The following is a 27,783-nucleotide window of genomic DNA, read 5'->3' as shown; positions in this document are numbered from 1 at the left end:
AAGGTTAAAAACCCCAATATCTTGCTGTCACTGTAATGGGTAGCATAGCTCAGTGGCTAGGACACAAGGCTTATCTGAGCCTCAGAAAAAGGGTAAGGATCTCACAGCCCATCCTGGGTGCAAGAGGAGCCTGCCTGCACAGGTTTCCATAAGAGAAGCTTGTTGAGGCTTGTGATGTGTCTGAGGAAGACAGGTGTAGATATCTGAATTTGGGAGAATATCTGTGAGTAATACCATAAGTGATTGTGCTCTTCTTGTATTTCTTTCTGGGCAATTGGTTTTAGCCACTAGAGACAGAATAATGGGCTAAAAGGGTCTTTGGTCTGACTCAGTTTTTACATAATGGATCTAGAAACATAATATAATGACTAGCAGTTGTTTCCAGTAACTTGGACATTAAGTTGGAAGGGAATGTTTTTCCCCTTGGTCTCCTCAGGTGTAAGGTTTATGTAACACTGAAGGAGACCAAGACAAAATCAAATATGTATGAATACAAATAAAATTTTATCTTTATAAACCTGTAGGAATATGAAAGCCTGGCTGCTCAGCTGGATGGAGCAAGGAAGGATATGAATGAAAAGCTGACAAATAACTCCTTATCAGCAAGCAAAGAACCACTGGTGGTGAGGGCTGAAGAACATGCCAAGTCTTTGCAGGACTTAGCAAAACAACTGGAAGAGTACGTTGCCATTCCTGTAACTGAGACTTTTTGTATATGACATCCATGGTTGCTATGCTCTGTAACTTCACTTGCTTTAATGACCATTTGCAAAGTTAAAAAGAAATTTGCTTTGTCTTTTGCTGCTTCTTCATGATGTACAGATGTTTTCCTTTCTTTTTTCCCCACAAACGAGGTTTTCCTGTATTTTCCTGTTTTTTTTTTCCCCAGAAGTGGGGATTCCCATAATACAGGTCTATATTACTGCACTAACACTTCATTAACATCTCACTAACAAGAGAAGATCCTCATGTACAGAGTAGAAAGATGTATAGAATATCTTTTTTGTATTGTTATTTCCTGTACTCGTACTCAGGGACACTTTTATGATGTCAGTGAATTGGGCCAAATAATTGGAAGAAATGCTATCCGGGCAGTCTTCAGACACGCCTGTTCAGCATTAGTGAGGAAAAGACTTCCTATAGTTTTCTCATTCTTCAAGAAGTCTTCTAGAAAGGCAAAAACATGATAAACTTGATATGAATCAAGTGTTTCTCTCTCCATTACTTGTACTTTACTTTGGAATTATGAGTAGGGTTGTGGATGTCTTCTATGGTACATCAGAACAAAATGAAAAATGTGAAATCCTGATACTTTTTTTTTTTTTTTTTTTCTCCTGGGCAAATTGTTTGCATTTTGTCATAATACCAACTAGAAACTCTCAAAAAGTTAAAATCCAAAATACCTAACTCAGCTCAAAAATTCTGAGTTAAAAAACTTTTTCATTAATTTTTTGTTAGTTTTCAGTGCAATTTTTTCAATTAAGAAGACACTGTTCTCACAAATACAGGGCAGCTGATACTGGGCAGTTGCATAGCTCACAGGGAGTAGGTAGATTTTATGTGTTGTTTCTGATTCCAGAGCTGCTGCACTGGTTCTTGGGGAAAACACATGAGGTTTTGTAGTTGCTCCACCTTATGCTCCATCTGCTGCTCCTGTAGGATGCTAGAGCAGCCAGAAACCATCTGGAAGCTGCAGTTCTCTAAACTCCGAAGTGTTTTGGGGGTGTTGTGGTGGAAGTGGCTTACTGACCTTGGGCCTCGGTGAATTCTCACAGCCTTCATCACTGAAAGACTGCTTTGGAGGCCCACAGTTGTGCTTTTCCAAGCACCTGAACTTATCCCGTCTTCTGAAGAATCTTTTCATATTGGTCTACCTTTAAGTTTGAAATTTTTGCAGAATGAAATTACAGATCTAACTGAAAAACACTTTCTGTATTAGCATTAATTAGAAAATAATGAATTCAGGTGGATTCAGAATACTTGTCAAAGTCCACAGGCTTTGCAGAAGGCTGCATTTTTCTCCCTTTTCCCACAGAATAAAGAACAGTGCCAGGAAGGACGAATTGGTAGGCTGTGCTGTGGAAGCTTCTACTGCCTATGACAATATTATTAATGCCATCAAAGCAGCAGAGGAAGCAGCCAACAAAGCTGGGAATGCAGCTGACTCAGCTTTATTGGTAAGTACTCATAAATGGCCAAATGATGGTAAACTTGTTATAACTAGATTTTTTTTTTTTAACTATCAAAGTGGCACCAAAAAAAAGACTTGTGTGTCTTGGCATGCCTTATTTGTCTGTGGCCATTATATGAGCTGCTATTCTGCATGTTCATTAATTAGTCTTGGTTCAGCACTGAAGCTAGTTACTACCTTTCTGATGAGGCTGTCCATTTGAATGCTAACTGTTCCCTTCAGTGCAAAATAGAGATCTGCATAAGGCAAGCCCAGTAATCACTGAAGGTGACTTCAGGTATTCTCTTTCACTTTGTACTAGTAATACCCCCAAACTCTTCAGCAGAGGTGTGGTATCTAACAGCTGTGTGTTAGTAATTTCTTCTGAATGCCCCAAAATCTATCAGAAGTTTGCTAAAGACCAAGGTTGTACTATGCTTAAATTAATCTTGATAATTGTTATTTAAGGTGGTGTTCTTCACTTGAAATCTCTGCCCTTATATAGTTGGTTTTTTTAAACTGGATTGGGCCATCTCTTTTAATCTTTAAATTTCAGTGTATTCATTAAAGCAGTCTTACAGTGCTGTGCTTCTATTACCAGACTGTGAAGAGAGACGACCTATCAGGAAAAGCTGCAAAGTTAAAAACCGAGAGCAGTACACTGTTGAATCAAGCACAGGAAACTGAAAGGACATTGCAAGGTACCAAGAAAGAAAGTGATGGTAGAAATGTTGGCACAGCATGACAAGCTTTCATTGAACCATGAATTTTCACAGTTCAGCAACGCTCTGCAGCACATATTTAGCCAGAAGAGACTAGTTCCATTACAATGGGACATCTTGTGATGGTTATTTCCAATCGCAAAAAGGCGAGAAAGTAGATTTCATACCTCTGATATGCTGTACACCTTTGCAATACTCCTGTCCAGCAAATCCTTAGCTTTGTACTTGTTTTGCAGTGCAAATACGCATTCAATGCTGAGTGGCAACATGAGCTGTGCAAGAGTGCAGACTGGTGCTGCTGCACCGCCTGTCCAACAGTGAGGTGATATTTCTCTTTAAAATTCATACACGGAATTCACTGTTTTGCAGCTATTGGTCCAACCCTTGAAGATATAAAACAAAGACTTGGTGTTGCTGATGGAAAGAAGAATACACTGCAAACTGATCTTGTTACTCTTCAAAATAATCTCAATGGGATAAACAGAGGTCAGTAACTTACTGATGACTTCTATTTTGCCTCTTTCTTCTATTACTATAAGAATCTGCACATGCATTTGTGTATGTTTCAGATGATATTGACAGCATTATCACCAGTGCAAAGACCATGGTAAAAAGTGCTGAGGATGTCACAACTAATGTATTGGATGAACTGCTCCCAATTCAAGTAGATGTGGAAAAAATTAAGAGTACCTACGGAAGCACACAGAGTGCTGGCTTCAGTAAAGCACTGATGGAGGCAAACAATTCAGGTATTACATGTGCTATCTGAAACCTACCAAGTAACTGTTAGGTGGACATGGTCAGTTTTGCGGCAGAAGTTTTAGTCATCCAAAAGTTAGTCATCTAGCCTAAGCTAGTATTCTGAGCTTCCTTTATTGCCAGCAGAAAGGGACAGGTACTGCAGAAGGTGATTCACCCATCCTGTGGTACCTGTTAAAAGCTGATACTAGGACTGGTCTCTAAAGACTCGGAGGCCAGTGACTAGCAGGGTACCCCAGGGTCCAATCCTGTTTAACGTCTTCTTAAAGATCTGAATGATAAGGCAGAGTGCACCCTCAGCAAGTTTGCTGAGGATGCAAAACTGGGAGGAGTGGCAGATCCACCAGAGGGTCATGCAGCCATCTGGAGGGACCTCAACAGACTGCAGAAATGGGCTGACAGGAACCTCATGAAATTCAACAAGGAGAAATCCTGCACATGAGGGGAAAAGAACCCAGACACTAGTATATGCTGGGGGTGGCCAAGCTGGAAAGCAGCTTTGCAAAAAAGGACCTGGGGATCCTAGTGGGCACTGAGTTGAACATGAGTCAGGAACATGCCCTTGCAGCAGAGGCTGAAACACAGGAGATTCCTTCTGAACATCAAGAAACAGTTTTTTACTGAGGGTGACCAAGCACTGGCACTGGTTGCCCAGAGAGGTTGTGGAGTCGCCATCCTTGGAGATACTCAAAAGCCGACTAGACACAATTCTGGACAACTGGCTCTAGGTGGCCATACTTGAGCACAGGGGTTGGACAAGATGACCTCCAGAGGTCCCTTCCAACCTCAACCACACTGATTATGTGATTTTCTACTACACTGACTCGAGAAGGGTCCTAGACAATTAGCTTGGGCTAGATGTCTGTCAGCTGAAATTAAGTGAAATAGATTGCATAACGCCTGTGTTGAATACAAAATAGGAGACAATCACAATCCCAAACAGCATCTTTCATTGTTTCAGAAACTTTATTTGATAAAGTCAAGTGAGATAAAACATTTTAAATAAGATAAATACAAGAGCTAGCCCTGCATGTTATTTCAGAGTCTCAAGTTGTCCCTACAGTTACAAGACTGGCTTAGAAGTCATACTCAGAAAAAAAATAGGTCTGGATTTCTTATTATTTGCCTTCTACATCATAGGGTTACAGTCTGCTAATACTTTCAGGTTTGGTGTTGGTTTTTCTTTTCAGTTACAGGAAATGAAAAATTATTTCCTGTTTTAAGTTGAAATTCTCATAGTATCTCCTTTCTCCTGAAATAAACCTGCCCAGATACTTTAAGACTCACTACTGAATTGTGATGACTAGCAATCCTGACTCAAGAATATAAGACATGCCCTACTTGGTCATGCCAGCAGTCTGCCTACTCCAGTATTCACTCTCCAGTAGCGGGAGCAGGAGATGCTACTCTGGGAATGCACATAATCCTGTCGCCTGTCTACTGTCCATTATCCTCATCCTCCCCTAGCATCCACAGTCACTGGATAATAATGTTGGAGAGCACATCCCTCTCTGTCCTATTTAATAATTTTTTTCTTGACCTGAATTTATCCAATACGTTTCTGGAAGTGCTGATTCTGTCTGCTTCTGCAAATACCTTTGGCTACAAGTTCCAGGAGTACAATAACCTCTGTAGAAACTGCTAGTTTCAGTGAGGGCTTCCTAATATCGTAGCACTAATGAAAACAGATCTGTCATTATCCTTCTCACTGCTATCATGTAGTCATATCATATTTTTGCATCTGTTTTCCTCCTCCTTTCTATCATCTTATTTTTTTCTTTCATTGCAGTAAAAAAATTGACAAACAAACTTCCGGATCTGTTCAGCAAGATTGAGAGTATCAGCCAACAGCTGATGCCCATAAGCAACATCTCTGAGAATGTAAATCGCATAAGAGAGCTGATTCAGCAGGCGAGAGATGCTGCTAATAAGGTCTGTCCTGAACATTGCAATCATGCTTGACCTCAGTGGTTTGGACACAGCAGGATTTTTGTTCTTCTTCCTCTGTCTAAATAATTTTATGTGAAAGACCAGACATAAATTTAATTCAACAGTAGCATCCAGCATTTAAAATAACTGTGGTGGTGGCAAGCATAATAATTCGTACATAAAAATGAGTGGATGCAGTAGCATTCTGCTCCAGCCTCCTCCCGTAGAGGTTTTTCCCAGGTCATCTCTGTAATACTTATTTGTACAATAGCCTCTTTCCTTCCAAGGTACATTGTGCTGGCTTTGGCAGCAGCGGTAGAGTTGGCTCTGCAGCTTAGAGGCAGGGCTCTCCACCCACGCATGGCCAGTGGAACACTGGCACTTCCAAAAAAGTTGTATAGCCCCGTGTTCTTGTCTCCAGCTGCCCCACCACGTGAGGAGTCAGCTGTTAGCATCTTTTTACTGGACTGCCCTTTCTCCATTTAAGCAACTGCTATAGTTGCTCAATGAATAGTATGGTCTCAGGTCCCAGAGAAGCATCCCTGAGGTCATCACAAATAACCTATAGTTAGGGTGAATAAGAGGAATCTGTGACCATAGTGTAAATAGCTGTAATAGGACATGTCTTTATTAATATCAGAGGTACATTGTCCTTTCCAACAGACAGTCAAGTCCAGCTAAGTGGAGCATCAGGATATGTATGTAGACATCTAAATAATTCATAGGCTTGCTCTTTAGAGCTGGGTATGTCCTTCCCTGACTGTGCAGCGAAGGTAATAGTTACTTGTCAGAGGCGTGGTAAGAGTTGATTAATTGATGTCTGGAGTTTAAAAAAGTGCTGTGTTAAGTGGTAAGTATTGATAATACAGAATACTCTATTATCCAGTCTGTTTCCTAATTATATAGTTTGGTAGGATCAGAGTCCAAATCTGTAGTAATTGATGGCTGTAACAGGAGTAGGATATGTAATAGATTACTTTGCAATTAAACACAGCAGTAAAATAAGTAGAAATAGTAACAATAGATAATTACAACATACTGAATTTTGTTGTTCTTAACAGGTTGCTATTCCTATGAGGTTCAATGGCAGCTCTGGTGTAGAGGTTCGACCTCCAAGCAACCTTGAAGATCTGAAAGGCTATACTTCACTTTCTTTCTTTCTCCAAAGACCTCAGACAAGATTAGACATCCCCCAGAGGGCATCAAATAAATTTGTACTATACCTGGGTGATAAAGATGTAGGTATATTTTGAGATTGAATCTGATTTTCGGAACAGACAACACACTTTGAGAAATGGATGGGAAATGATTTATTTTGACTGAAGTTCATAGCTACTGTTGGCCCATTTCTTTATAACTGCCATCATGTGATGGCAGAAGTGTTTTGTGAATAATAATTCATTCCTTCACCAGCAAACTAACTTACTGGGTGTCTGACTGCTTTGCCCCTTGGTGCTTTGCTGGTTTGTTCCTTTGGAAGTTACTTCTTTGTCACGGATACCATCATGCAGTCTTGTTAGAAGTATCAGGTTCTGCAGCAGTCAGTGCAAACTCAACCCAACTCCTGCCTCAGAGCTTTGACTCTTTCCACCATATAAGTCACTGTGAGTTTCTCTGTCGGTTAAAAAAAGTGATCATTTTGGTTTCAAAATTCAGCCCTTCAGCTCTTAATTTCTTTCTCTTCTGAATATGCAGAATAGTACAGACCTGCTTGTGCATTCAGGCTTGCTCAAGCACCATCAAAGATTTTAAAAATTTCCTGTGTGCAGTTCCTAACTGTTATCTGACAGCAGCTGTATCTGTGGTGAGTCTTGTGCATACACAGAAAGCTGTTTAAAGGAAGTTGTTCTACACTGGATTTCACCTTTTTATCCCCTGAATTCTTGGCCAGGGCAGCTGTTGACAGCGTTTTAATTGCTACTTGTGAAATGTGGTATGTTGGAGAAATACAATGTGAACTTTTTTGGGGAAATGACTGCTTCCAGTGAAGACAAACCATTGCCTTGAGTGTTATTCCAGACATCTTTTTTATTGCACAGAAACTAATTTTTAGTAAAGGTGTCACGTTTTAATGGCTTTAGCCAGGAGATGTTACAAATGTGAAAATTATTTTAGCTACTATTGTTATAAAAATAAAAAGCCACACATGACTTCAATAAATTTATAACTATATTCACTGAATCAGCGCAACACATTATTCATTGGATGAGTGCAACATGTAAGATTACAGTGTTTTCTTCCCAGAAGATAAACTTAATAACAATTTTCATCATTAGGTGGGTGGTTTTCTTATGACTCATGCACAGTATGATGATGTCTCTGACGACGTGCTGCTGTATTTTACCTTCATTAACATTAATCATTTATTAATGATTATTTGCTTTGCTATTCTTAGGCTTCCAAGGACTATATTGGTATGGCTGTGAAAGGTGGTCACCTCACTTGTGTCTATAACCTGGGAGATGGTGATGTAGAAATAGATGTGCAGCCATTTGTGACTCAAAGCGAAACTGAGGATGCCATTATGGATCAAGTTAAGCTTGAAAGGTATAAGATCCACGGTGCACAACAGTCTTTTCCAAAAACGTGTTAAGAGCATCTTTTATTAGTGTGATGTGATATTTTGCCTGTCTGTTTTGGTTTTAGGATTTACCAGTATGTAAAGCTGAATTACATCAAAGGAGCAACATCAGCTTCTCCAGAGTATGAACACCCTTTGAATGCAAGCAGCGGAGGCAGCGACACTCTGCTAAATCTTAATCCCAGTACCGTTGTCTTTTATGTTGGAGGATACCCACCAGATTTTAGGGTACAAAGAGTTGCTTGGTCTTTTTCTGTGTTAATCATTCTATTGTTCTTAGAAGTAAAGATTGGAACTGGCAGTCTTTCAAAGGCTGTGTAGAAGTTTGTCCATGTCAGTAGGCATAGGCGGGATGCAAGGAGATGCTCCTTCCTACAGAAGCTGCCTGGCTTGTAGTATGCTAGAACTCAAAGAAGGGAGCATGGTGGTATTTAATCTGCCGAGGACAGCATGAAACCTTTCCAGCCCTGCTAAGTACTATGCCAAATCCATCCATATGACTCCACTTTAAATTGTACTGCAGTACACCTGGGGTGGTATCAGATGGCTTGGGTATTATATACAAAGACACAATAATTCTATGATATTTAGAATGTCATATACTGTGTCTTACTAATATTTGAAGTAAGTCTTAGGAGTTACATGTCAATGTAAAATTTTGTCAATGGATGGAATGTTTTTGATGACACTATTTTGTAGCCTCCAGGTAAGCTAGACTATCCTCATTATGAAGGCTGCATTGAATTAGACAACCTAAATGAGCATATTATCAGCCTTTACAACTTCAAGAGGACATTTAATCTCAATACCACTGAAGTGCAACCCTGCAGAAGGTATGATATAAACACAGAAGTGTTTCACAGTTCTGTGATTTTATCATTATGAATTCTTGTCTTTTCACATTCAGAAGAATAACCACTGTGTCTAAACTGGTGATTTTTTGTTTAACTCTTGGTCATTACTACATTTCTTAGAGAAAATCCCCAACGTTGGCATGATTCACATCTATGGTAATCTTATTCCACTGGCTAACAATTTAAATGTTACAATACTTAGACACAACTCATGGACTAATGTATTCAGCCCCTTTATATAGTAAATATTACATTAAGTGCAAAGAAGTCAGTCACTAATTATTTCCTCTCTAAAGACCGTATGAGAATCCAACAGAAGCAGTGGAAGCTTTTCTCTTTACTTGGGTTAGATCAGAATTTGGCCCTCTTAGTGGCCCTCTACCAAATGCTTTAACTTAAGCTTTTTTTAAATTATAAGGACAGTAAGTTCACATCTTAATAATTTTTGCTCTTATATATTCACGTCTGTGACACTGAATTATTATAGGTATAAAGAAGAGACTGACCAAAGCTATTTTGAAGGCACTGGTTATGCCAGTGTCACATTGAAAGAATCAAATACCCACAGCCGAGTACGCTATGAGCAGACAATTGAGACTACTGCAGATGAAGGCATCGTGTTTTTTGCAGCAAATGGGGTAATTTGTGGAATGCTTCTGTCTGTTTTGTGGTCCAAGAACGTTTTTTAAAACTTTGCTTACTTGAGAACTTGCTAGATTTCATAATAACTGTAAGGAAATTTCTTAAAAGTGTTATTTTTGTCTGTGTGGCAGATTAGTAGATTCTGCTGTATGTTTAATGTCGTATGGTTTAGTTTTAAGAAGTCTTGTGAGGAGCAGGGAGTTGGACTCGATGATCCTTATGGGTCTCTTCCAACTTGAGGTATTCTATGATTCTATAATCATAGAATATGAATACTCACTTTGTCCAGGCTGAGAAAAAAATTGATTCCAAGTAGCTCCTCCATTAGGCCATGAAGAGAATTTAGAACTGGGGGTGGGCAGGGAGAATGTAATTTGAATCAAACCAATTTTACTGAAATCCTCCAAAAGTGGAAGTGCACTTTTCCCAAATCCACATATAGGTGGTAACAGAGGAAGGAAGAATTTAGAAAGTGACATGGTGACTTACACCTGTAAAGGTGCTCAAAACAGCAGTGATACTACTTACCTAATAATATTATAGGCATGTTTGCAATCACTGTGACATGTTCTGGATAATTTCTCAATGCTGTAAAAAGTCAGTAGGCATCTTGAAATGACAAAAAGTCCTCTAGAGATTTGGAGAATACATCTGGAGCTGGTACCAGATCTGTTTATAACAGTTTAAAGTAATTATGGTTGATTATTTTAAGTTTTAGTCTGCTTTGTGTTATCTTTTCCCCCAAAAGCTTTATTGAAACAACTAGATCATTTCATTAAAATGATTCACATGACAGTGAAGTATATGTGAAATGTGGGCAGTTTAACTGTGGTGGCGTTTTTTTTCTTACTGCAGGATCAGTTCATCAGTGTGCTCATTAAAGATGGTCATACAGTTTTTAGATACAAAGTTGGCTCTGAGCCTCCAAAAGAAATAGAAACCAATGCAACAGTAAATGATGGAACATATAAACAAGTATGTAATTTTTAACTATCCAGTGATCATTATTTGTGTAATAAAATTATACATCAGCTGAACTAAACATCTTGTTGCAAAGTTTAGTTGTGAAGTTTTCTTTTTGTGTTGAGGGGATCATGCTGTTGGGGATAAGTTTGGGTATGTGAAAATTAATCTTTCTACTGTCAAGCTTTACGTTCAGTTTTAACAGAAAAACCACCAAAGAAAAAAGCTCTGTGACAGAGCATTGGTTTATTTAGAGAGCATTGTGTACATTGCAATTATTAACTTTATTTTAATACTTAGATTAATGTTTTCAGCACCTAAGAGTTTATTTGTTCAGTCTGGGCTGATCTTTACAGAGATTTTTTTTTTTTTTTGTAGTCTTTCCGTTTTTGCTTGTCTGTTTAGCTTCAGTCTGGCTGTTTTGTGGTGCTACTAGAGTGAAATCATAAAGACATAGTTAAAACCATTGCCATGTTGATTCATTCTCACTTTTCCCCTTACTACATCTCTAACTAAAGAGTGTAGGTCACAGGGTCTGCTGGAGGGAGTCTTTATGCCAGACTGGGTCAAGTTACCTCCAGCCAGCTGACTGACCTAGTCTTTGTATCAGGCAGCAGATCCTGATTCTTCAGCTACCAATAGAAGGCAATGTCTGAATGTTAGGTGAGGTGTATTTTCAGGGCAATCTTCCTGAGGAAAATAAAACCTCACACTGTATTTGTGTAGTGAATCATTTTTCTTAGGCATTTGCTTTGGCTAAATGCCCAAACTTTGTAAAGTACCTTTGAACTACTGCAGTTATTCTGATTTCAGGCACTAGTAAACAAGAGGGGTGGGGGGAGACATTGTGTCCTGCTCTGTGAGAATACTTTTAATCTGGTAAATGATATTTGTTTCTGCTGAGTGACGTAAGCCTCATTATTCACCTATTTCAGATTCATTTGGTGCTTGCCCGAAGTAAGAATACTGTTCATGTCAGTCCTGATATTAAGGCCAACATAAATGTCTTCCTTTTCACTAAGTACTATCTAGGCGGAATTCCACCTTCTCTACGGGAACGGTGAGTAACTATAAGAAGACTGTAATACACAGCTTTTGTATGGATACTCCATCTAAACTCTTTCCTTAGGCCATTTCTTTCATACTCTGTATCAGGTATCTTATGTGATATGAAAATAACGAGTGTATAATATATAATCCTAACCTGTGAATTTTAGCTAATTGTGGGGCATTTGTTGAAGTGTTTCCTAAAGATTGGGTTTGATCAGCATGAAGTATGTGTGTGCAAGAAAGATTGCTCGTGTTCTGTTTTTCTATTTCTTATATTGTCATCATTTACAGGCTACTATACTGGTGTGTGCTTTGAAATACCAGGCTACTGAACTCTTTTTTCCTTCCATTCCCTGAAACCAGCTTTAATATATCCACACCTCCATTCCGTGGCTGCATGAAGAATGTGAAAAACCCTAACACTGCATCTGTTGTTTTTGACGAGACTGTTGGTGTCAGCAAGAAATGTTCAGATGACTGGAAGGTAACTAACGATGTTCCTTAAAAACTTCTGTTGGAGTTCACAGAATCTGGTTTGTCTATAAATCCTGGACCATTATGTTTTACTTAGGCCAAAAAGTATATTTGGTTAACATGTGATGGTAATAAAAGAACCTGGGCTTGCTATGAAGATATGGAAGAAAGGAGACTTCATCCCTACTGTGGTAGCTTGCTACAGGACATAGTCCACCCTCTTAATTAATACTGTGTACAATTGAGAATTCATATTTACCATGTAAACGTGTTGACTTCCAGTTGCTGTTACTGATTAGGCCAGAATACTTACTTAATGCTACTCAGGATCTTATCACCAAGGTGCTTATGCTTCCTAATTAAATGACCTCTCAACCTTTTCTCTTGAAAGTGCTAAGTAGACTCGACTTCCACCAAAGTCTTGCATTGTAAGGCTGTTGCTCCACTCATCCTATTGTTTTATAATTATTTTCTGTACACCCTTAAGTTTTATCACATTCTTTTTAAAATGGGACAACGTGATGTTTCAGTGTTGGCTTAAGCACTGCTTCATGGAGAGATGAAAACTACTTTCTGCTACTACTTACTGCTACTTACATGGTGCATGATCCCCTGTGCCCTTTTTTACTGTGGCATTGCACTGAAACTTTGTGCTCATTTGCTTTCCTTCTGTGGCATCTAAACCTTTCACAGAGCAATTTCTTCGCAGGCCATTTCACTATGCAGAGGATCTGACCTTCATTCTCTCTCTGTATAACTTCTCATGTATTAAAACGTGTTTTGTTCACAAAGACCCAGGTATATTCTGTCCTATGAGTCACACAGTTTTGGTTATGTAGCTCATCTGCCCACACTCAGTACTTATGAACCATTCCTCCAGCTGCTCACTTTTGTATCCCCAAATGTGAAAACTTTGAAAGCTATCATCAATGCAAAGAGTAGCTGGAGATAAACGACTCATTATACTCAGCAAGCCTCATCTCCCTTTGTAAAGTTTCTCAGATCATAGTTAATGCTGATGAAACCAACTCAGTTGGTCAGTTCTGTACTGAAACGCTTTTACTTACAGTTTGCCTTGTGCTTGGTTTTGACTGGAGTCAGGCACAGTTACATTGAGTAGGGCAGCTGTTGTATCATGTTGCCATTTCTTCTGATTAAAAGGAGAATCACTGAAAGCGTTATTATCTCTCTTTCAGCTCGTCAGATCTGCTGCTTTCTCCAAGAAAGGAACACTGAGCCTGAGTGCGGCAGGTTTCCCGTTTCCCAAGGATTTCCAAGTTGGCTTTGGCTTTCAGACCATGACATCGACTGGAACACTCTTAAATTACAATCTATGGGTATGAAACATGTTCAACTTAGAATATGGGAGTGGTTCTCTTTCTGGATCAGTCGTGTCTGTTTGCGACTGTCAGTTTGGCATCAGTTTGTGTCATAAGTCTCAGGTAGATTCCTGTATTTTAAAGGCAAGAAATAGCTACTATAATAATCTTTTGAGCATGGCATCTTGCATGTCATAGGCCAAAGGAATACATCCTGGCAATTTTTTCCCTCAACCAACCAGTAGTTCAACAAGTAACTGAGCTTTGAACTTGAGCCTTCTGCAGAGTAGCACCGTGATACCACAATCCTAATAATATAACTTCTGCCTAATACAGTTGGCTGGAAATTTTCTCAGGAAAAACTGACATTCTGCTCATGAAGAAATGTTACCATGATCAAATATGCAGAGGAAAGGGGTTGATTTTGGCTATGTTTCTTCAGAAAGCAGGGAGGTTCAAGCAGAACCCCATTCTTGCTGGCTGGAGGAGGTAAGAAATGAGTGCATGCCAGGCATTTGAGAAGTGGAGAACTGAATCCTCTGCTTTCTGTAAAAATAATTTAAACAACTATTTTAAATAACTGATATTTAGAGTGCAGAGGTATTATAGAACAGGAACTATGCTGATCATGCAGAGCTTGGTGTAATATCTGGTACTAAGTGACTAAGAAATACAGTGCTAGTGTAAGAAAATTTCTTTCCCACAAGAGACCACTGAAAACTATTAATGGCAATATCAAGGAGAACTAAAGGCACTTGCATTTACGTGATTGTTCCATTGGATTCTTTTATAGCCTAATATTCTCACCATCTTTCTGAGACCTGGCTTTGTAATTGCAAAGATGAGAGAGAAAGAAATTGAACTGAAAAAGAAATACGAAGATGGGTCAATGCATTATGTGACAGTAATGAAAACAGGCAACATGTGAGTCCAGTTCTTTACCTGATTCTTTTATGTTGTGGTTGGAGAAAGAAGATTGAAATTTTGTGTGACTTTCTTTGGCTACACAGTTAAAAATGGCCTCTGCAACAAAGGATACTGAAATAATGAAGCAAAAGGACATTTTTGGTCTATGAACGTGCATGTCAGTACCTGTGATGTTTCTGCCATACACCACTATGCATGTTTTTTATAGATTGTATGAGTTTTTGACTGCTTTTGACTGACTCCAAAGCTTTGGAGCTCTTCCCTTTCCTATAGCCTTTACATATGTCATTGCAACGTAGGTGGTTAAAGGCCCATGAAAGAAGAGTATTGTGTCTGTTTTTTCAATAATGATCTGTTATGCAGATACCAGAAGAGACAATTTACTGTAAAGCTCCCAAGTCATATTGATTTCTGTAGAACACATAAAATGACATAAGTGTTGGTTGAAGTGTAGTTTTGAATGATTTGCTATAATTTCAGGTGATTATAATGTAATTAATCTGTGCTAGCTGATGTTAGCATGTCAATTGCACCATTTTGACACAAAGGATTAAATCCTGTCCCGTAGTTGTCTATGAAAGTTTTTTAATGAATTTCAATTGGACCAGGATTTCACTGTAAGACTCAAGTAGTAGCTTCAACTCCTATTCAATATCTACTGCTGACAAGCAGAGAAGTTTCATAGCAGTCAATGAGCACATACCAAAAAAATCCCAGAGGTAAGGTCATGAAGCTCTAACACAATTACAATATAACAAGAAAACACATCTATATTTTTTTAATATGTGTTTCATTTATGTTCATAACCATTTATTTAAATTTCATGCTTACTTTTATTCACTTTGTTTCAGATTACGTCTGCTGGTTGATGATGAGTCAGCATTAGCATCAGTTGACTCTCCCAGAGCACGGGCTTTAATCGAACCTATAAAATTTGGTGGAGATGATTTTGAAGGCTGCATCTCAAACATCTTTATAAAAAGGTATTTGACCTAGAAAGAATTTTGTTTCATGCTCTTTGTCCTGTTTTCTTTCTTTAATCATATTAAAATCACTTTTTGCTAAATTGCTTTTCTTCTACATGTGTGAAGCCTTCAGGAATGCATAACTTTGCTGCCCCCAAATATTCTTTCATTCAGGTAGATTATATGGTATTAAGTTGTCATTAAATCTGCTGTTCAGATGTAATGGAATTTTAGTCTGAATCGTACCTGTTTATTAGTCTTTTAATCAAAGAATGAACTCAACATAATGAATTGGAAGTGTCCCAACAAGGCGTCCAAACAGATTTTCTAGGTTGTATCATACAGCTACACAGGGAGCCAGGTAATGAAACGAGCAAAGCTTACTGACAGAACTAAAACAGTTACACAAACAATGAGAGCAAATCTATAGAAGCCATGTGCCTGATTTATGTTATATCTTTTTCCACATTGGTTATTAGAGACATCTTACAGGCAAAATTTAGGAGAAAAATTGTGCATAAATATGTTATTTAAAGAAAAGCATTCCTTGAGTCACAAGTGATGTCCTAGTGGTGCTTTGTTTTAGCTAAGTTTTGCTAAATATTTATACACGTGTACAGTTCACAAGAAATAGTGTATTTTGATTGGATTATCATTGAATCACAGAATTATTTGGGTTGGAAGGGACTTTTAAAGATCATCTAGTCTAAACTCTTTCACTAGATCAGGTTGCTCAAATTATATGTTCATCTAAAGCACTGCAAGACAACGAAGTAATCTGTACATTAACCTCCCTATCAGAAAACAAATTTGAAAGATTGCTTTTAGTACAAAAATAGATGGAGAATTAATACGGTACCTAGTCTGAGCGAGTGAATGGAGAACTGGACCAAAATTGAAGAAGTTCAGGTTCTGCTCCCAACTCTGTCACTCTTCTCATAGAAAACCAGAGGCAAGGAGCTTCATTGCTTTTTCTAGTTGTAAAGTGCTTTGTAATGTACTGATTAGAGACGCTGTGTACAACATATGACAGTATTACTTAATATTACTGTTTATACATACAGGAAATTGGTTTTGACAGTCTTTCTGATGATTTGGCTGTAATACTAAAGCTACATATTAAGTTATGATGGCTTTGCCCCTTGACAGATCTCATTAGAACATCTTATTTAAGGACAGAGTGAATCATTGAGTTAGCAGGACCTGATGTTGCTGTTTTTTCTTGATCTGCCACTGGTTATGCATAGTTAACCAGCAAAGTTTTGTAGTCTGATCCAGAAATCTTATTCAATCAAGACTGCTGTCATTTTCCCCCCTTATTTCAATGTCAATATTAGTTTGAGGTTTTTTAACATAGATAGCTTTTAGCAAAAATACTTTGTTTGGAAGAGATGAGAAAAAATCATCAGTTTTTCCATAGTCAAAAATAAATGAGCAGAACCAGGATAAATATGAATACATTTTACAGTATTGAACCTACATTTTTAACTGAAAAATAAAAATTGGTACTTTAACATCAGGTCACTGGGAAATCTATTTATGTAGTTGTTGATTACACTAAAGAAAAGGAATGCTATGTCACAGCACTTACTGCTTTCATCACTCTAGGGCAGGTCAGCTCCCTGAGGTTCAAAATCTTGTTAATTATACTGCAAAGACTGGTGTATCCCTCGGAGCTTGCCACAAATACGAGAACCTTGAACCAGTGCTGCTGAAGGAATTTAAAAAGCCTCTCAGGTTTAAGATGCTCAAGGTATGCTTATTTTTCCTGTCATCTTTGCTCCATGTTGATGCGAAGGCTTTGTCTGCACAGCTGTGGTTTGTAGAACTGAGATACAGATGTAATTATTTTCCTTCCATCTAAACCCATACCTGTCCAGAATGATAACAGCTTCCCTGTCATTTAGAGAAGACTGTTGACTGCTTCAGGTGGGAACTCTTAAATGTGTAGATTGAAATGTCGTTTTTTTCATGGGCAAGCATAGTAAATGTTTCCGTTCTGTCTTACAGGTACAGAATGAAAAATACCTTGATTATTTGAAAGCTGCTAATGTGCAAAACCACATTTTACCAACTGAGTTAAATGCCAGCAGTGAAGCGTATCTTCTTGGAAACATCCCCAACAGTTTCTTATCCTACATGTTTTCTCCACCCTCATCTACAGACAGGTAATATAAATGTTCTCTCTTCTCCTCCTAACACTTGAACTGTCAAAGCTGCTTTGCTTTCTTTGGGTGCTAAGAGTTAGGATTTTCTTCTTGCTTATGTCTTAGGGCATAACAGAAGAGTGGTTCTAAAGGTTCAGGCATTTTTTTTCGATGCTAACATTTATCCAAACTGAATAGATTGACTTGGATGTGGTGGACAATTACAGTGCATATTGATGCCAAGTCCTAAGCCTGAATGCATCAGCTTTCGTTCACATTCAAAAATGTCGGCAGTATAGTGCATCGTGATTCCACACAAAAGCTATCCTGCATTTCACAAATGGAGTTTCACTGGCATTTTTCTGGAGAACAGAAAGAATACGAGTGACAAAATAGACGTATATTTGAATATGCTTACTTTCCAATACAGGTTACATTTTTCTGTAGAGGTACGGACTCGATCATCAAGAGGATTAATAGTTTTCATGGAGGAAAGGTCTGGGGACTCTTATATGGCTCTCCACATATCAAAAGGACGTTTTGTCTTTTCACTTGGCTCTGGAGGAAAACGAATCAAAATCAAAACCAGTATTAAATACAATGATGGGCAGTGGCACACAGTAAGTAGTATGGCACGGGAACTGGTGAAACCACAACAAGCATTCAGCAGGCACAGCCTATTGAATTTTCAAGGTATTAGAAATTTAATTTTAGTCATCTGAATTAATACCTGTGCCTGAAAGTTCATGTGGTTGACAGGTCTCTCTTATGAGAGAGTTTATAGAGACTGATGGTCACAGCATGTTATTTTCAGTTTAAATATTTCAAAAATACAGTGTTTTAAGTTAAAGAAAAAAAATCTCCACTGGCTTTCATTGGCCTTGCGGTTTTTCATTCTGTTATGTTTGCACCTTACAAAGGTGGTCTGCAGCATGGATGGGAAGAACGTCCGCCTTGTTGTTGATGGTCTAAGGGCCCAGCATGGAAGATTAGCAACAAATTCTGCCATCAGCATTAAGTCACCAATCTACGTGGGAGGGCTGCCATCACTGAAAAGACACGTAAATATTTGACACATCCACCCCCCCATGCTCCCTATGCTGCACTAATTACATGTGAAAGTGTTAATATGCAGGATTTCCATGTTGAAAAGGTTTGGGCAATATTTCCAAGCACTGAGTGAACACTGTCTGTGACTTGTGTTTGTTCATTGCGGATCTCTTTCCTCACCTGTTCACACAGCTCACAGCTGTACCCATATTTTCAATGTGTGTTGCTGAGACACTGATGACAACCATGTACTGTTTTCATTTCTATTATTTAAAAAGTAGAAAATATCAAAGCCACATTTGTAATTCCAGGAATACCCTCTTCCCACAGAATATTTACCTCAGTGGACTAAGCAATAATCTGTGAGAAGCAAAGGAATCCTTCTCATTAAGGAATTATGAATGTAAAACTGGATTTTAATCTGAAATATGTGTGGTTCCTATTACTTTAAAAATCGGATAACAATTAATGATGCATGGCATTTTATAAAATCAGATTTAAATAAACAGCCTCTTAGGAAGGGAAGGGTGTACTTGAGATTTCACGACTCATGTCATGTTGTCTTTTTGAAAAATCATTGGGAAGTATCTGTTCTGCAAGCAGGAGTTATGTTAAAATCAGCTGTTACTTTCATGTTTTAAGCTCCCTTTCAAAATTTTGGAATACCTTTTTCTGCATCAGAGATGGCATTTAGGGGCCTTTAGTGCCAGCTGGCTTTCTACGGTCTAACAGTACAAAAGAATAATGGGTACTCTTACTAAAAAAACTGCCATCATGCTTTAGTATTCATGTTTTGCAATATGCTTGCAGAATATACCAGTGGACAGCTTTAAGGGCTGCCTGAGGAATTTTAAGATGAATGGAAAAATCATGAATGCACCTCAGCAAAAAAATGGTGTGCTTCCATGTCTGGATGTTCCTATGGACACAGGGATTTATTTCTTTAATGAAGGAGGATATATCACCATTGGTAAGTTGTGTAGAGATTATGGTATATGAAATTATTTCTAAGTGTGTATGTGCATGGATTTTTTAAATTTATTTTTTACTTGGTTTTCCAATTATCTTCTCCTGTGATCATTCCTCTACCCACTGTTTAATTCTCCACAGGTAATTTGCTGATGGGCTTGGATTTTAGGATTGTATTTACCATTCGACCAAGGAGTTCAACAGGTGTACTCCTCCATGCTGGAAGCAAGCAAGACCACTACTTGACTGTTTACATGGAAAGAGGAAAGGTAAGTACAGGCTGTTTCTGTTTCAGCTGTATTGCCCTCATTCAGCAGGGGGAATTCTGACCCTGAATTCTGAACTTCCGTGTTACAACATTTGTCTATAGATGTAACGTTAAACAACTGCCTCAGAGTTGTTTAAAACCATCACATGGAGAATCGAGAATTTAACTGGTCTCTATGCCTATGTCAGCAGCTTCCACTGTGTGCACACTAGTTTGCACATCCTTTCTTCGCAGTGGTCAGCAGCAGAGCACATTCTTATTTTTCTCAGGCTTCTGAGCCTTTGCAAAGACCCACTGGAGTTTTGGCCAGAGGCTACAGAACTCCATGGCTTCTTCCCACTCCTACATCAGTCATCATGTAGCTGTACTGATCCAGCTCTATTAACGACATCCATTATAGAACCTGAGCAGTCTTGCTTTGTGTGAGCATTTTCTTCTCTAGCTGATGAGTGTATCATGATGGGGATTATTATCACTGTTGCTTTTTCATCATGTAACAGCTTCAGAATGTGAGTCTTGGACTACAAAACTGTTGTGGTTGCTGCTAGAGACATCAAATAGAAGGATGTCAGTGCTCCACAGAACCTGCTGTCTCATAGCGTAGTTTAAACCAGCATGAGTCTACCTACTTCAGAAACCGCAGTTTTGCTCATCTCTTCCCGTATTAGGAAACTTGGTTTTATTATTTACCTTTTTGTTATTAGTTAGTTTCCCCCAGACCACTGATCTGTTTCAAGACACAACTAGCATGTGGAAGCAGGGGCATCAACAGCTGGGAACTCTTTGAGGGCAAGATTGACCACTTTTTTCAGCAGTAACTTAGATTAATGCTGGCTGTCAGTGTGGACAGGATGCAACAGGAAGGAATAAAAGGTCAGTGGGACACCATCAATCAGCCTGATAGAAAGTGGACTCAGTTACCTGACCATTACCAAGTTTGTTTTCACCAAAAGAGAGTTTGAGAGGAAGATGTTGAGAAAAAAAGGCACTGGCAAGGAATGAGAAGCAAGATGTGAGAAAGCACAAGCAGGTGCTTGCTAAAATGTCATCGTAAGTAGTCAGGCTTCAGGCTTAGTGAGTGAATTAGAAATAGTCCAAAATAGTGTGAAAGGCCAGAGAAGTGTATTGCAGAGATTCTCTCAGGAGATGGCGAGCATGTAGATGACTGCTTTGGGAAAGGAAGGTAGGGCCTAGTAGGAGGACCTTGTCTCGAAGAGATTATGTCAAAAGAACTAACATAATTTTGTAAGACTGAGAGAGACAAAGGTATGTATTTATGCTCATAAAATTTGTGAAATAATCCTCTCCTGGGATTCTATTAGGGAAGTTTACTTTCTTCTTGGAGAGGATAATTTCTGAAATATGTATATATTGACTGTGACTCTTAAAAGTATGTGAAACCCAGCCATCACAAGTTCACTAAATTGAAGTACCGCATTTTTCTGTTGCTCTTTTCTTTGCCATGGTAACTTAACAGGTCATTGCTGCTGGAAATAGTGGTGCTGGAGAATTCCAGACATCTGTCATACCTGAGCAACCTTTGTCTGATGGACAGTGGCATACAATTGCAGGTGCGTTGTATCATACCAGTTCTTCTGAAACTTTGAAAGGACGGTCCAGATTTTTATTAATTATTTCACTTCTGTTTATTCTGAGAATACTCTTTACAACAATGTAAGCGTATTGTGTTAATTCAAGACTTTATATAAGAGAGCGGTTTGGGGCTGTATTTAGCCCCGAAGTATCTAGATGTGTCAATCTGACTTGGAATGAAAATAAAACCTATTTTTCCTATGAGTTAAATTTCAAGACAGATGCTATTTAAAAGTAGTGCAATATCTAGCTGATTCTTTAATAGGGTTGAGAAAGAGTGCTCATTTGCTTGCTTCTTTGCAGTCTCTCAGAAGGAGAACATGGTGCAGCTAGAGGTGGGCACACAAAGTAACTATACCACTGGACTTCCACACTCCCTTCCTAGACGTGTGCATCAGCCACTCTACTTTGGCAAAATTCCAGGTAGTATTATTGCTTCCTATTTTTTCATGTATCTACTGTCTTTTTTTTCCTTTCCAAAACAAAGTTCCTGTTCATGCACGTAGTCCTACATCATTTCCCCTGTTTTGATAGCCTTGCAGTAATTAATGTTCTTTAAAATTGTTCTTATTTTATTAACTTGAACTTGCTACCTTGTTTTTTGTAGCAAATTTGGACACGCTGTGGATTCCAGTTAAAGACCCATTTTTTGGCTGTCTTCGGAATATTAATGTCAATGACAAACGTGTCTCCACCAGGAGGATTTCAGAGGTTCATGGAGTAGTGAGTTTGCATGGGTGCCCAGCAAAGTAACTTTGCTGTTACAGTAGTTGTAGACACATCAAGTTGGCTCTGCTGAAGTGTGAATTCATGCAACATGGGTTCCCCTTTTACTGATCACCGTGTCACTGTCATCACGCTGGTTATTCAGAACGGCTGGTGAGCAAATGCATCCTCTGGTTGTGGACTGTGCCAAAGTATATTAAAAGTATTTGCCTTGATAAACTCCCTTTTAAATGCTATTGATTTCCAGGATAATCTATTGTGCCTTTTGAAATATGTGCAGAAAATGTAACTGTATATACCCTACTGGGCCAAATTCTGCTCTCACCTACAATAGCATAGACTTGAGCAACTCCAGTGTCTTAATTTTGGAAATTTGCCTTAATGCTGGTCATCTTGAGAGCAAATTTGATCCACTAATATAAAGAATTTTATAAAAATATAAATCTCTCTTGATGTTTATACAGAAATGTACATTAATGTTAAAAGTAATAATAATATAAATGGAGTTTGAAGCACTTTAAGGAGTGAAACTCTGGAAGTTTGTTACAATGCTAGGAATTCTGGGGCCAAATAAATGCAGTATGTTCTTAAAACCATCCATTTTCTTGTTTGGTTATTTTAAACTGGTGGTTCTTGATGACCTTTTTAGAGGCTGCAAAATCCTACTTGCTTTATGCAAATATTTCTGTAGCTTTGAGAAGCTGATTTGCCTGAATAAGCAGGAGTCCATCATCTCTGCTTATTAGAATTTGGTTATAAAAAAACCTCAGAAAGGAGCAATTTTTCTTGTAATCATCAGAGCCAGAAAGTCTCCTCCATAGGCTTTTTTTTTTTCTCTGATTAAATGAAGACAAGTTATATTAGGAACAGCAGTTGCTCCTGCTACAGTTATGCAGCATGAATTGCAGGACTAAAACAGCAAAACTGTCTTCTTTGACATCCAGATCATACCTGATCATGACCCATGATGGAGGGTGGGGGACCCAGTTGGTCCCAGGTGGGGGACCCAGAATGCAGGGCTGGACTGCATAGACTTGATGTGGCTGCTTCTTCCACTATCATTCAGAAGCAGCATTTTGATAGTTACTTTCTTTTTTTCCACTTCCATGATGCCAAAGCTCTTTTTCAAAATTAAAACATTTTCTAAGGCTGGTCCTAGGCAGGAGTAGACAGTGATGTGAATAAACCCTCCTTCCTACCTAATGCAATGTTTGCTCCCACTTTCCACTGCCTTCTTGCTCAACGTGCCGCAGTCTGTTGTCAGTGTGTTTGGAATGAGGATGGATTCATAGAAGAAGATGCTGGACCAGCAGCCCTTATGGCTTTGGTCATTAATCCCTTATCAAATTTGCAGCTTTGCAGGGTGGCAAAAGTGTCAGAAAGCTGTTCACAACAAACCTTGTGTTGCTTTTTCTTTTATGGCAGCTCTGTTACAGGCAAGTCCTATATTCATGCAGAGGTTTCTCAGCTGTAGAGCTAGTTTTGGAGGGAATGGGATGCCATGAAAGCATGCCAGGGCTGAGGCCTCTGAGAGAGCAGAGGATTGGCACGTAATGGCAGAGCCCTCTCTCTGAAGATGCTCTGCAGAAACAGCTTCTCCAGTGTGGCTGCCTGCCACATGGGACAGAAATACCTATCGACCTAGAGGTGAAGGGGTTTGAGAATCATCTTTTCAGATAGCAACAACTGAATCCTTTCTATGCATAAAGCTCCCTGCCTTTGAAGTAGATTGTCAAATATTCAGATGACCAAAACTCTGGAAACACTCAATTGATTTACTGGCCTTAGCTGACACTGAAAATTTCCACAAGGAGAAAGGAAAAACAGTTAAACTTTATCGAGCAATTAACATTTAATATCTCTTGCTCACCAGACTGCTTTCTGAAGCAGATTTTCTTTAGACACAAAAAAGCCTTTTTCTTCTTCCCTTCCCACCTCAGAAAATGCAAATATGGCAAAGATTTTTGCATCACAACCTGGATCCAGTCCTGGATTTCAATTCCCTTCCATCTGATTTTATTTTATCAGAAGTAGTTTTAATGCTGACAAGAAGAAATAAAAAATGTATAAAGACTTGAGTAAATGTACATTATAATGATTAGTAAGTATTAATTCCAGTACAATCCTCATGCATAACAAAAAAAGTAGAAAAGTCTCTCTGGTTTCAAGGTTCTTGGTGGTTGTTTTTTCCCCCCCAGGTTCTTCAGTTGTACTGCTTCTATAGAGTCAGACAGTCACATCTTGCTTGGACTATCAATAAAAGCCAACTAAAGTTTCAGGTTTTATACTTTAACAGCTAATTCTATATCAGGTGTAAAAAGTGTTTTGATCCTGAAGAGCCAGTGGATAATCTTTACATGAGGAAAGAATTTATCCTGTTTCGATTAGCCTGATGAAGACTTCTTATTATTGAAGAAATCCACACAGACACTGAACTGTATATCATGCATTGTCTGTTTTGTGCTTAGAATATTCTGAATTTTCTCACATGGGAAACAACTTCTGGAAAACAAGAGCCTGAATTTTCAAGAATTTCAAGTAATGAATGGACGACATAATTTCAATCGTAAAGATTACTTCTCTTTAGGTTCACCAGGAAAGATCTTTGTTAAAGTCTGCCAGGGTTGTTTTCCACCCCTGCCGGGGTCTTCTCGTGCGGGACCAGGAACAACACAACACCAATATGATGATCAGATGGTTCATTTATTCTCTGATTCCGGTTACATTTATAGTATTCTAAGTTCTGTACACACGTGGTTATCTGTTCTCTAATAGGCTGCATGCATTGTTCAGGCGCTTCTACAAGCATTTACGTGGGTTAATTATATTTCCGTAAATAAAGCCCAAAACTCGGTAAAACTTCTTTTATCTGTATCTTTGTTCTGCACAAACTGGTACACTTCTGCTGACCACAGCTACTCCTTCTTTTGCTGACCATAAGGTGTCCATTCTTTTGCTATCTGTTGCTAACATTGTCTTTGGCCCTGTACTTTCCCATCTGCATTCTTTTTCACTGACTTTTCCTTCGGCCTTTTATGTTTCTATCTACGTTCTTTTCCCATTGGCTTTGTATTCCTATTTGCATGCTTTCTGCATTAGCTTCCATCTAATGCAGCCCAGACCCCTACAGAAGTCTAAATAAACAATTCCCCCTACATTTTATAGCAGACCAGAAGTGACTAAATCTTGTAGTAAGAGGAAATGTTACGAGAATAAATAGAAATGTGAACATTGGGTAAATCCCCTGTCATGGGTTTTTTTTTTAATTATTATTATAAGTAGTATTTCCAAGACTTTCATCATCCAGTTGTTTGCATGTGACAGTAACGTCCATCAATTATTTACCTTCCTTTGGCTATAGCATTTCAGGTGGACCCCCAAACCTACCAATTCCTGTGTTAGAATAAAAGTAAATAACTCCCATAGGAGATGCTTTCCCTGTAAATTTTTATTCTCTAGTAATCTTTACTATTTGCTATTCAAGCCTTTAAGTAATACTAATGTTTTCAATGGTAAAAAACTCTCAACTCCAGTCATCCTTTCTGAGCCTGCATTATTAGGAGTTGTTTGCATTCAGGGGTGCAAAGCTTGCATTTTGATTCATTCGCCTTAAAATTAGAAGTAATAAGCAAAGAAATGTGTATGTTAATGTCTGCTGGCAAAATTTTGCTATATGGTTTGTATATCTTGAAATTCAAGCTTTAAGGAAAGTTTTGAAAAATTTAATGAAAAAGGATCAAATATAATGTTCAATACACTGAGAGTATATGGCTTAAAACCCACACTCTTTAACGGTGTGCTTAGATTGTCATAATGGCTCATTGAATCCCAGATCAATTACATAAGGAGAGCAGAAGATTTCCTCTCTAGACTAAACCACACTGGTATTGCTAGCGCCAAATATCTCTCTTGTCTATATAAGTTACAAGGGCAAAGAGTTCTTTTCCAGTTAATTTGGATTAGATTTAATAGGATTGTGTTATCTGAGGTGGATGACACCAAGGTCTGTGAGTTCCCCTTTATTATAACTACAGAACACAGCCAGATTAATGGGAGCTGAAAGACAGTTAAGAAGCCTAACACTGAGAACTGCAGGCAAATAAAATGAAATAGAACACGGGGCACGGTAGAAGGAAATACACATTCACTGTAGAAAAAAGCATACATATACAAGGAAAACATTTTTCCTTTTCACTGCTTACAAATGATACTGTAAGTTAAGTTTCTAATAACAAAAGCTTCCAAGTAAAACTTCTTTTGTGGATGAGCTTGAAGGTCTCTGCTTTTGTTACTGTGGAGCTTTCATGTAAAACACAGCCATCAACCTTTCACTGGGTCAGCAGCAAAATTAATTGGGTGAGTTAACTTTCTCTGGTTTTGTAACCACTTATTTGGAGTCACCTGTGAGGCATTTCATTTTAGCTCTTCCTCCTGCTAGTAGCTTTGCTTCTTTTGGAGTCCTCTGTGAATCATCTGGGGTTTTTTCTCCCCTCTGCCTCCTTTCCGCCCCTCATAAAACAGCCTGGAAAATGCGGTCTTACTGAAAATGCTATAAATGCATTATGGCTTTATAATGAACTCTTGCCATGCTTTTTGCCTCTTAACATTATCTTTGTGGTTTCCTTATTTAAAAAAACTTTTGCATCTTTCTCTAATGATGTAGGGAAATTTAGGGCACAATGGTCCAGTCTTCTGTAAATCTGTCTGTATTTTCTAAAAATACATTAAATGGATGTCCCTGGCAAAAGGAACTACTTTACATTAAAGGGGATAGTGCCATATTACAATGTTACAGCTTCACTGAAGGCATTAAGACTGCAAGACCATAAACCTCCTTCATGCAGCTGGCCCAGATATCTCAAAACTGCCAGAGTCTGGTCATGGCCAGAGCCTCAGTAAAGCATCCTCTAAGTATAAAGAATTGCAAGAAAAATAACCAATGAGTCTTTATGTCCTCTCTGTCAATTTTGGGGATCCTCTGTAGGAATGAAATCAAACTATGATCATACTTCATATCATACTATGTCTCCCGATTTGCTGCTGATAGCATTCAAAATACAATGTTTTTTTTTTTAAAACACGCCCCTATCATTACTTTGCACCCTGGCCAGTTACAGTGTTTCCTGCAGGTTGTTGCATATGTGAAGCATATGTGAAATCACAGAATCGTCTAGGTTGGAAAAGACCTTGAAAATTATCCAGTCCAACCATTAACCTAACCCTGACCATTCTTAACTACCCCATGTCCCTAAGTGCTATGTCGACCCGACTCTTAAACACCTCCAGGGATGGGGACTCCACCACCTCCCTGGGCAGCCCATTCCAACACCCAACAACCCGTTCTGGAAAGAAATGCTTCCTAATATCCAGTCTAAACCTTCCCTGGTGCAACTTGAGGCCATTACCTCTTGTCCTGTCGCTTACTACTTGGTTAAAGAGGCTCATCCCCAGCTCTCTGCAACCTCCTCTCAGGTAGCTGCAGAGGGCGATGAGGTCTCCCCTCAGCCTCCTCCAGACTAAACACCCCCAGTTCCCTCAGCCGCTCCTTGTACGACCTGTGCTCCAGACCCTGCACCAGCTCCGTTGCCCTTCTCTGGACACGCTCGAGTCATTCAATGTCCTTTTTGTAGTGAGGGGCCCAAAACTGAACACAGGAATCGAGGTGCGGCCTCCCC

The 27,783-nt window shown here is 38.8% G+C and overlaps 1 protein-coding gene across 1 annotated transcript in view; it reads left to right on the top strand.

The window, feature by feature from the left end:
• Window positions 1-22,665, top strand: part of LAMA3 (laminin subunit alpha 3) — a 118,279-nt gene extending 95,614 nt beyond the window's left edge. The window contains exons 53-78 of the mRNA XM_074899078.1: window positions 525-679; window positions 2,036-2,177; window positions 2,772-2,871; window positions 3,262-3,378; window positions 3,462-3,641; window positions 5,441-5,583; window positions 6,642-6,818; window positions 7,976-8,127; window positions 8,227-8,389; window positions 8,861-8,994; window positions 9,503-9,653; window positions 10,513-10,632; window positions 11,556-11,680; window positions 12,034-12,154; window positions 13,341-13,481; window positions 14,257-14,387; window positions 15,242-15,373; window positions 16,964-17,108; window positions 17,366-17,523; window positions 17,933-18,122; window positions 18,423-18,563; window positions 19,363-19,522; window positions 19,663-19,790; window positions 21,267-21,360; window positions 21,686-21,805; window positions 21,990-22,665. Of these exons, the coding sequence (XP_074755179.1) occupies window positions 525-679; window positions 2,036-2,177; window positions 2,772-2,871; window positions 3,262-3,378; window positions 3,462-3,641; window positions 5,441-5,583; window positions 6,642-6,818; window positions 7,976-8,127; window positions 8,227-8,389; window positions 8,861-8,994; window positions 9,503-9,653; window positions 10,513-10,632; window positions 11,556-11,680; window positions 12,034-12,154; window positions 13,341-13,481; window positions 14,257-14,387; window positions 15,242-15,373; window positions 16,964-17,108; window positions 17,366-17,523; window positions 17,933-18,122; window positions 18,423-18,563; window positions 19,363-19,522; window positions 19,663-19,790; window positions 21,267-21,360; window positions 21,686-21,805; window positions 21,990-22,135 (3,666 nt within the window). The 3' untranslated portion in view covers window positions 22,136-22,665. The remainder of the gene's footprint in view (window positions 1-524; window positions 680-2,035; window positions 2,178-2,771; window positions 2,872-3,261; window positions 3,379-3,461; window positions 3,642-5,440; window positions 5,584-6,641; window positions 6,819-7,975; window positions 8,128-8,226; window positions 8,390-8,860; window positions 8,995-9,502; window positions 9,654-10,512; window positions 10,633-11,555; window positions 11,681-12,033; window positions 12,155-13,340; window positions 13,482-14,256; window positions 14,388-15,241; window positions 15,374-16,963; window positions 17,109-17,365; window positions 17,524-17,932; window positions 18,123-18,422; window positions 18,564-19,362; window positions 19,523-19,662; window positions 19,791-21,266; window positions 21,361-21,685; window positions 21,806-21,989) is intronic.
• Window positions 22,666-27,783: the final 5,118 nt, after the last annotated feature.

The sequence above is a fragment of the Athene noctua genome, chromosome 2 (genome assembly GCF_965140245.1).
Source record: "Athene noctua chromosome 2, bAthNoc1.hap1.1, whole genome shotgun sequence".
Classification (NCBI taxonomy): Eukaryota; Metazoa; Chordata; class Aves; order Strigiformes; family Strigidae; genus Athene; species Athene noctua.
The sequence above is the reverse complement of the archived record's forward strand: the minus strand, read 5'-3'. Positions and strand labels throughout refer to the sequence as shown.